The 10,907-nt window shown below is 41.1% G+C and overlaps 1 protein-coding gene across 2 annotated transcripts in view; it reads left to right on the forward strand.

Annotated features, from left to right (window-relative positions):
• Positions 1-10,138, forward strand: part of LOC129695683 (tyrosine-protein kinase transmembrane receptor ROR2-like) — a 59,736-nt gene extending 49,598 nt beyond the window's left edge. Inside the window, exons 10-12 of one of the 2 annotated variants that reach the window (XM_055632857.1) lie at positions 2,609-2,896; positions 4,318-4,605; positions 5,599-10,138. In XM_055632857.1, the coding sequence (XP_055488832.1) occupies positions 2,609-2,896; positions 4,318-4,605; positions 5,599-5,627 (605 nt within the window). In that variant the 3' untranslated portion in view covers positions 5,628-10,138. The remainder of the gene's footprint in view (positions 1-2,608; positions 2,897-4,317; positions 4,606-5,598) is intronic. The other variant, XM_055632856.1, reaches the window with a different exon arrangement.
• Positions 10,139-10,907: the final 769 nt, after the last annotated feature.

The raw sequence follows: 10,907 nt of genomic DNA on the forward strand, positions 1-10,907 counted from the left end.
GAAAAGAAGACCTAGCAATCATATAGAATGTCTTACATCTGCAGAATATTCTGAATGTCATACTATATTTAATTCCATGTCAAAGGGCATTCATATCTGGACAGTTTGACATTTATAAATTGTATTTTTTTTGTGTTAAAATGTAATTTCCATTGGCTCTATTTAATGGGCAAAAATAATAAGGAAACAACATGCAGCCATTAAGCATTTTTAACGTCCAATATTCTGGTCAGAACTTTGATCTAAATAAACCGTTTTTGAAACTAGCAGCTCACCATGTTCTTCAACCTGAATCAGCGATGTTTTGGCCAGGACTTTGTAATGATTTTACAAGGAAGTTTTGATTGTTAAAATTTTCACAATGGTGATTTAAGAAGGCACAAGAGTGTTGCAACATTTTACATGTAGGTCTTCTTGAAATAATTAAAACCATCTTATGTGATTGTTTGTACTTTATAATCTATCCGTTCCAGCGCTACAAAAGTCACTAAACCCAGCACTGGTAATGCCCCTGTCCCACAGGAAACCTGAACGGAAATCTCTGGAGACTTTGTGCCCCACCCGTGAGGTTCCCGGAGGTTTTTGTCAGTCTCCCTACCTGCCTCCACTACCTGCAACCTCCGGCAACCACCTGCAACCTTGGGTGGGGCGCAAAGTCTCCAGAGGTTTCCGTTCAGGTTCCCTAAGTGGGACAGGGGCATTAGTCTCCTGTCCATCATTGTTAAATCAAATCAGCTTTTGGAACTAGCAGTCTTTCTTTCTTGGACCTGATTCTACCAGCACAGCTGTGAGTAGAAGAAAAACTATGGAAGCAGGCAGTTGGGGAGGTGTAAGTGAAATAAAGGAAATTTCATCCCCCCCCCCCCCCCCCAGGCACACTTCCAGCTAATATTTAGTGGCCTTGGCCTTATCTTGGACAGTCCAATCGATCAACAACTATCAGGCTCGATCAAAAAGACCAGAAATTTTGTGTCATAGTGCGGAACAATATCTAGCCCTTAATGTCAGCAAATCAAAAGGAAACGGGGGGTGAAAACAACACTGTCCTCATCAATGGATTGATATAGAGATGGTCATTAGCTTCATGTTCCTTGGCATCCATAGCACCAGTAGCCTATCCTGGTCCCTTCACACTGATGCAAGAAAGTGAGCAGCGTATTTAATTTCTTCGGTGTCTGAGATGATTCTACAAGTCCATGAAGATTCTCTGGAATTTCTGCAGATATGCTATAAAAAATATTACTGTGTGATTCTCTGCTTGGTATGCCAAGTGCTTGGCTCTTGATTGCCAGAATCTGCAGTGTGGTAAACACAGCTCAATCCATCGCAGTCTTCTCACTTCCTTCCATCCAGTCCATCTTCACAGGGCGTTGCATCAGGAAAGCTGCAAGTGTCGTCAAAGATAGACACAAATGGCTGGAGAAACTCAGTGGGTTAGGCATCATCCCTGGAGAACATGGATAGCTGCCGTTTCGGGTTCCGACTCTAAATGTCACCTATCCATGTCCTCCAGAAATGCTGCCTGACTCGCTTACTTTGCATCTTTTTTTTGTAAACCAGCACCTGCAGTTCTTTTGTATCTGTAATTCCTTTTTTCTTTACTCTAAATACCTACCTTGCACAACAAACTGCTATCTCTGACTGCAGTGCTTGTTTTGTGATTGCACAGGCCTGTAGGGCATACCAGCACCTCTTAAAAAGTTAAAAAACTAGCTTGTCAAATGTTTACAATTTTTAACATTGCAGAAAGATCAAAGTTTTTAAAATAAAGTATTAATTAAATCAAGTTGATCTGGCGCTTAAGCAGAGGCAGCTCTTAGGGCAACGATCTGCCATAGACAACATCAGCAAGGAACAACAGACGTTCTGGTACGTTTTTGTCTACAAAAAAACACTGGCTTTCAGCATATGTTTTTAATTCAGGTCGTGTTCAACAGAGCATATTGAAAAGAGTGCTGTAATTTTAATACATTTTGTGATCTCTCTGATTATTATTTTATATAAATAAAACTTCCTCAGTACATGGTTAAGACTCCTTATTGCTACACTGGACCACATGTGGAGGAGTTACCATGTCTGTCATTAAGTTTTTTGTATGAAGCTTTTCAAAGCAAGATCACATATATTAATGCACAATTAAACTCACGATCAATATTTAAATTGCCAATGTTTTGAGACTGCCAAAGGTTTGACAGATCATTTTTCCTTGTAAATGTATTTTTGTGTGCAAAATGTTAACCTAAAGTGAAAAACAATGAATACTGTGTAAAAAAAGACACTAATTGCTGGAGTAACTCAGTGGGCCAGACAGCAACTCTGCAAAAACATGGATAGGTGATGTTTTAGGTTGGGACCTGTCTGAAGGTGGGTTCTGACCTGAAACGTAACCTGCCCATATTCTCCAGAGATGCTGCTTGAACTGCTGAGTCACTTTGTGTCTTTTTATTTCATAAACCAGCATTTGCAGTTTCTTGTATCTTACACTTAATACAGTATACTATTTCATCTGTGGCTCTACAAATCAAATTAACTCTGTGAATATATCTAACATTGGTGAGCATTAATCAACCCCTACATCTTCAGGATTAACTTTTAACTATGATTTCAGGTTATTTTCTGACCTTGTTGGCACCGATGAATAATATCACAACAGTCCAAGGCCAGACAGCGAACTTACACTGCAAAGTTGTGGGTTATCCATTACCAAACATAAAATGGCTGAAAAATAATTCTGCAGTGAATCAGGAGCCAAGAAAGAGCACAATAAGTAGAAAAGAATATGGATCTCGACTGCGAATTGTAAAACTGGACAAATCGGACACGGGCTATTACCAGTGTGTTGCATCTAATGGCAATGGAACCGTCAAAGCCACTGGGCAGTTAAATGTGATGCTTGGTATGTGCTTCTTAGTTATACAGGATACATTGAAGCACATTTATTAACTGATCTTTCGCATGTAAATAATGTAAGTTGGTAAATAGAATTCATGGGTTAATTTGCTGATTTCTCCTATTTTCATTTCTCTTTCACTCCACACGAATGAATCTTTCTCTTTTGTTATTATCAATTTGATCAATTAGTAAAGCGTTTTTGGCAGTTCCTCAGGATTGAAGATTACTTGCTTCCCCTACAGTTTTGTGGATTCTGAGGTTGTTATTGGGACCAATGAAAATTGTTTATTAAGCACATTGTCTTCAATGGCCATGTTAAGTTCACTGTTGAATGAGCAGCAGGAGCAAGATGATAGTTAAAAAAACAACTATTAGTATTCCAGAGTGGCTGCTGTAGAGGTACAGGGGGAGTGGCCATCTTGGAAGGGTAACGTTTTTCTTGTTTGAAGGTAGTGCTGAGTGTTTGGCTCATGAGGCTTTGGTGAGGAGGCTGGGCAGATGGTAACAGCAAGATAAGATAAGGAAAGGTCCTTTTTAGAAAAAAAATCTTCCTTGCTCTTACTGCAAATGAATAGCAGTCAGGGAATTGGTATGCACCTCCTACAGGATGTGGAACATCAGGGAGTCTTCCAGGTGCCCCTGAGGACAACAACTGAGGGAAGTGCATCCAGCTGCAGCTGCTGACTGACTGCATGAGGGCACTGATGCTGCAGCTGGTTGACCTTAAGATTGCCCGGGAGACTGAGGGCATCGTAGATAGGATGAGAGTGAGATGGTCACACCAAGTGCAGGCAGAAAATAGATGGGTCACCATTAGCGCAGAAAGCCCTAATGGTCATACCCCTCAAAATCAAGTACACACTTTTGGATTGGAGCATGGGGGTGACCATTTAGAGGAAAGCAGCAGTAAGATTTGTGGCACCAGACCTGGCTCTGTGGCACAGCGGTGGGAGTAGGGTGAGGTCAGACAGGGCTATAACGATTGGAGACTCATTAGTTAGGGGGACAGACAGTAGGTTCTGTGGCAGCAAACAGGGCTCCAGGATAATGCGTGCCTCCCTGAGTCCGTAATGACTCAGAGTGCCTTCAAAATACTCTCAAAGGGTGAGCAGCCAGAAGCCATTGTACATCTTTCCTGTTCTATTACATAACATAATTCCATGTGCAGTTAAACTCTGCAACTTTTAAAATTTACTTTTAATCATTGTTTTAATATCTATTGAGACATATTTTGATTGTTACTTGTAAGCACATTTTCAATCTAAAACTGAAGCCATTTGATAATGTATCTTGCTTTATTTAAACGATCCAAAACTGGTTGAATTGGATTAGACGCAGTCAAATTTGAAAACTTTGGTAATCTGTCGACAGTTTATAATCTGAGAGTTTTAAACATTACTTAAATATTCATTTCTGACAATGCAGGTTATTTTCTGAAGTTTTTGATGCCTGTGAACAATATCAGCACAGTAGAAGGCCAGACAGCGAATTTGCATTGCAGAGTAGCTGGTTATCCAGTTCCAAACATAAAGTGGCTGAAAAATGATTCATTAGTTCTCCAGGAAGAAAGACGGATCACGATACGGAAAACAGAATATGGTTCTCGATTGCGAATTCAAGACTTGAACAGAGCGGACACTGGCTTTTACCAGTGTGTTGCTTCCAACAACAATAATACTATTTCAGCTACTGGGATTATTTATGTGAGAGCTGGTATGTACCTTTTAACTTCATTAGTATCATTCTGCTAACTTACACTTACCATAGTCCTCCAAAAGAGTTCTGCCCCTACTAATAATGCCAGTATGTTCAATGGTTTATGAACATATTTTATTATAACAGAAGAGCAAAAAGTCCTATACCTTTTGATGGACATCTTACAAATTGCAAAGCCCGGGCTGAATTGTTTTGGGGAAACTACATTTTATGCATGTTCCTAAAGTTGTCATTGTCATTCATTAAAGCTGAGACGTTCGCAAGAACTTTCATGATCAAATATTATTAGCACTTTCCTGCCTATTTACTGAAACTTAGATCAGATCTTTTGCTAAATTAGAACAGTACTTTTGATCCATGCAAAAATAGATTGCATTGTATGGGTGAACAATCTAACCAACTCATCTTTGTCCAATATAACGTAATAACAGAACAGAATGAATGGCTACTGATAAACCTCTGTTAATTTGGAACAAAATTGTCCACATTGTAATGCACAAGTTACACTTAACTGAGAAATGGTGGGAAAAAAATGATGTATCATGTATTAAGCAATGTGGAAAATTTGTTATAACTTGCCAATAAAGCTGGTCATACTTGAAGAATGTTCGTAAGTTAGTGTTGGCATGCTGACTCCAGGAAGCATGAACATCAACAAAACTTGCATCCAGTGATATTGAACATAAATAACATAAATTGTAAAATGTCTTACAAAGAGAAAAAATTGGATGCATGTATTTGTGGAACATACTCTGCATGCTAAGTGATGTAAGACTTCAAACGAACAATAGGAAATCATATTAAGCAATCACATGGAACTAAAACTAAATTCCAAACAGATGGCATCAATGCAAGTACAATACGCCCCCATTACCTTTAATGGATTACTTTTGATAGATGGATTATATATTATGAAAACATGCTTTTAATGAATTCATTAAATGTTATACCTTGTCACAAATTAATTTTGATTTTGCACTTTTCCCATAGGACTGCCTCCGACACTCAGTGGACCATAAGATGTGTGAAGTCAACTCTTTGTTTCAAATACTTTTTTTCTGGTCTTCTGAATATGATGACATATATGGTGGATCTTAACTAATCAATAAGATACATTTTTGTTTACATTTATTTTCTGTATTGACTATTTGAAATGCATGCTGTGACAGAATGGGTCAAATTAAGTGCATTTTCTTCTATCTATCTTAGTGATGATATAAGTGGAGAAAGAAATATTAACCTGGAAATGTTTGATTCTCCACATAAAGAAAAAAAAATGTCCACTCTTTTTATAGGTCCTTATTTCATTGTTTCGTATTTTGTCGTTTTACTCTCATTTTTGTGTGAATAACAGAGACTATTTGGTATCCAGGGCAGGATGGGGTTTCAATCCCAGTCTCCATGAATGCCTTAATGGGCCTGTCCCACAGGCGATTTTTTAGCGGACTGCCGACGATTTTTCAGCAGACTGCCGGCGGTCGCCTGAAAAACTGGGAACTGCAACAACCAGGTTCAGGAATAGCTACTTCCCCACAGCCATCAGGCTATTAAACCTGGCTCAGACAAAACTCTGATTATTAATAACCTATTATCTGTTATTTGCACTTTATCAGTTTATTTATTCATGTGTGTATATATTTATATTATGGTATGTGGACACACTGATCTGTTTTGTAGTAAATGCCTACTATGTTCTATGTGCTGAAGCAAAGCAAGAATTTCATTGTCCTATCAGGAACACATGATAATAAACTCACTTGGACTTGAACTTGAACTGGAACGGCGACTGTCAGAGTGGAACACACAAACACATTGCAAAGGCGGGGGCCAGGGCAAGCGGGGGACGCTGTCTAAAAAATTCCCATGATGCAAAGCCAAGGTGATACAGACACACACCACGATGAACAGGAAGGTTGGCGCTGTAATTAAGACAGCTAAAGCACAGTGCATGATAAGTCCTTTAAAAGATGGGGTGAGAGGGGGGAGAAAGAGTGGAGACAACTTTTAAGAAACCAGAGATACACAGCTGTGAAGTTCGGCAGACATTTAACATTACCGGTCGGCTCCTTGGTTCGGAAAACTACTGCTTCCCAGTGACCATAATGAGGCCGCCACTAGTTCCCAAAATGTGAGAACTCCTCACGACCATGAAGGCGACTCCCCGGCAACCACCCGCGAACATGTGGTGACCATGTGGCAACTGCAGTCGCCTAAAAAGTCGCCTAAGTGGAACAGGCCCATAACTCTATGCAACACATTTGAATGTAGAGAACATTCTCTGACCTGATTGTAGCTTCCAGTTGGATGAGTTCACTGAAGTAGATCGTAGTCTCAAGTAGTCTGTAGCTGCTGGTCATAGTCATACAGCACAGAAATGCTCATCCCACCTGCCTGCATTTGGCCCACATCCTTCTAAATCTTCACCATCCATGTACATGTCCAAATGTCTTACAAATTATGTGATGGTTCCTGCCTCATCACCAGCTCGTTCCATATACTACCCCATTGTGTGAAAAGGTTGCCTCTCGGGTTTCTATTAAATCTTTCCCCTCTCACATTAATCCTATGTCCTCTGAGATAATGATGGGATAAATTCTGTTTTGGACCCCAGCATTGATTTTAGAGCATTGATTTTATGTAATCTGGGTGGGGTTTGGAATTGGGTCTTCGTGTGGGGATAAAGGGTCCAGCCCTAAATCAGTAGTTGAGCTCGGATCTGAGTAAGCACCTTTTAAAGCACAGCATATAGACTATAAAGGGCTATTGTGTTTGTCTTTTGTCACATGCCCATATGTCTGTAGTGACTTTTTGTTCCATACCCTTAAACTCTTGTCACCTCAATCAGCCATCTACAATTTCAGTGTAGCTCTCAGTAAGAATATGCAAATACAAGATAATATTTTCCACGTTTATATTGATTCTACCTAGATTTTTCTCGAGTACCTGTGATAGTCCTCGCACCTTTTATCAATAGTCAGACTCTTTGTCTGGTTGACAGAAATGTAGTCAATTAAACCTTTGCAAAACTGTCATCTAACCATTTGAAAAACTGAAGCCAGTCCAGTTCTCAACAAAAATTCTGTTTCCCTAGCAATCTCTCTTCCTGGCAAGTCTGTGAAATTGAACCTGGTTATTTGCAACCTTGCCAGTCATATTTGGCCCCATGTTAGGCCTTAGCAAGTCTGATTTATGTTTGCATTTCTGCAGTGTCCCTGAATGCCCCTGTTTCAGCTCAACAACTGCTGAAGTCCTCATCCATCCTTTCAGTACCTCTGGGCCTGACTGTTTCAATGCACCCCAATTCAAGGATAGCCACTCATGAGATCACCCAAAAAATTGTGTCACTAATTTACACCAGATCACTCCTGCATTTACTAACCTGCATTGGCTCCAGTTGAACTGATGTTTTGAATTCATGGTTTTCATCTTTATTTTGAAATCACTCTCCCCATTTCTGTTATTGGCTCCATGTAACTCTAAATCATATTTGCACTCCTCAGGGCCACCTAGACACTTTTAGATTTAAATGATGCCCATAACTATAAATCCAAAGGCCAGGCATTGTGGGATTCCAAACCAGAACTTCACGTCTCTCTTCCTGTTTTTCTTACTTCAAGATGCTGCTTAAAACCTGTCAGGTTGAGTAACATTTGATCATCTATTTGGATATTGTCTTGTGCGAACTTAGTGCTGAACATGGCTAAGTATAAACATTTTGTGTGATAATACTCCTGTGAAGTGCTTTGGAATGTTTCTGCTCTGTTAAAGACATGGTATCGCGATGTCAGGGACCCGGGTTCGATCCTGACTATATGGAGTTTATACATTCTCCCTGTGACCGTGAGTTTTCTCAGGGTGATTTGATTCCCTCCCACAATTAAAAAATGTACAGGTTTGTAGGGTAGTTGGTTTATGTAAATTGTCCCTAATATTAGGATGCTGAAGTGGTCCAACGTAAAACTAGCGTACGGGTGATTGATGGTCAACGTGGGCTGAAGGGCCGGTTTCTACACTGTATCTCTAAACTAAACTCAACTAATGTCATGGGACCCTTTGCATTCACCTGTAAAATAAAGCCTCAGTTTAATGTCTCATTATAAAAATGAAGTGACATTGTGCTGCGCAATCTTAAAATTATTTTGTGGCTATAATTAATCAGAATCAGATTTTATTCCCCACATGTTTTGCAACATATGAGGAATTTCACTGGCCAGGTCAGCTATACAATTAAAAGCAACAGACACAAAAACACATTTTAACATGAACATCCACCACAGTGACTCCTACACATTCCTCACTGTGGTGGAAGGCGAAATAGTCCTTTTTGTTCTTCCTCATTTGGGGTCCACGAGCCCTCCGTTGACGGGACGGTCTTGACTCCCGTAGCTGAGGGCATTCGGACCCTCCGCATCGAGGTGTTCAGCTCCTGCATCGGGGGGTTGTCAGCTCCCCCCCGCCGGCCGATCGAACCTCGTGTTGGGGATGGTCGAGCCTTCCGCGAAGTCGGAGCTCCCGACTAGTCTCTCCCGAGACTGCGAGCCCTTGATGGTAAGTCCGCAGGCCGCGGTGGGAGCGATCCTAGGCAAGGGATCCTCTCCGATGTTAAATCCGCGCCCCGCGGTGGGGCTCACGACAGTCCGAGGAGGCCTCCAGCTCCTTCTATGGTAGGCCGCAGAGCACAGAGAATGTGATCCGAAAAATTGATCACATCTCCGGGAAGGTAGGAACTTGAAATAAAGTTTCCCCCGATCCCCTCCCCCCACATAAAACAAACTGAAGTACATTAAAACAAACTTTTAACAAACGCTACAAATAACAAAAAGATGAAAAAACGAACAGACTGACGGCAGGCCTTCCATCTCCCCGACGCCCCTGGTGGTCAACATTTATAATTCCAATCATAAAATTGCACAAATGGTTTGTTTGTGTTTGTGGAAACCATATGGAATATGTGTTTCAGATATTGTGGAGTCACTGAGTTTGTGTGGCATTCCCTGCCTAAACACAAATTTATGCTGAAACAAATCCTCAATCTTTGTTGCTTGTGTTTTTATTTGCTCTGTTTGTTTCACTGTCTAGGGTTAATTCTTTCATGACATAGACCTTGTTCAGAGTAGCTTCCACACGCAAACCACCAAATGATATTTGTAGGTTTTGGAAGCTTCCATTCCTGACAACCTGACAATGCCAAGACTTGAGGTGGACAGAGTCTGCGAGGGCCAAGTGCTCAAGAGATCGGTGGGATAAGGCTGAAACAAAGGCTTCATTTAATTTGCATGTAATTAATCTTCACAAGGAGGTGAAATAAAAGTATATGTTCCAGCCAATATCAACTTTATGTATTAAATGAGCTTGCGACTTCTGGAATCTGATTCATTGCCCCATTTATATACAGTAATCAATAAATGGTGCATTTTCAAATTCTTCCATATGTTGGTTTCAGAGTCCTGGCAAGCAACATGGGAACAGTCACACATCAGTAAAATTTAGGTTCCTGCTGTTGCGAAAGCTTGAATGAAGCATTAAACAAGTTCACATGTACCTGCTAAAGTTGGATTGGAAACATGAGGGAAAAAAACATTAACTTGGAATCTCAAATAGGACTACCCCAAGACGCCAACTTGGACGGCACGAAGGACCTGTTTCCGTGTTGTCCCGCTGAGAGACCATACTGAGGCAATTCCCACGTATATGAAACAGAGAGAAACGTGATTTCTACACGGTTCTGCCCGACTTTTGAGAATGGATTTGGTGGTTTGTACCCACTCCACCTCCCTGCCCACCCACCCACCAAGCCAGCCAGTCAGCCCCCTCCTTGTTACAGCGGCGGAAGCGACATTTCCAAGAGAATAGGGCAGGGAACTGGGGCAGGGCTGGGATGGAAGCAGGGCAGATGAGGCGCACCAAAGAAACAAACAAGTTGATGGCTGCAAGGGTCAGGCGGCAGAGGTCTTGTGCCCCAGCGAGGTGGACCGCTCTTCCCCCTGCTAATGCACACACAGAAAGAGAGAGATGAGAGCAGAGAATGATCCCAGCCTAACCCAAGAGCCTTGTCACCCCAGACAGATTAATGACGCCTATGCATCCCTCCCCCCACCCCAGTAACTTTCAATACTGAATCAGAATATACTTACTGTATGAGATGCTGTCCAGCTCCTCTATTTGATACTTAAAACAGACCTTCATTCACAGTTGGCTCAAGAGTAACTCGGGAGAGGAACTTGGTAACTCGGGAGAGGAACTTGGTACATCGCAGAAGTAAACGGCAAACTTAGACATACACTTGGGAACTCGTTTAA

The sequence above is a fragment of the Leucoraja erinacea genome, chromosome 3 (assembly GCF_028641065.1).
Source record: "Leucoraja erinacea ecotype New England chromosome 3, Leri_hhj_1, whole genome shotgun sequence".
In the NCBI taxonomy this organism is placed as follows: Eukaryota; Metazoa; Chordata; class Chondrichthyes; order Rajiformes; family Rajidae; genus Leucoraja; species Leucoraja erinaceus.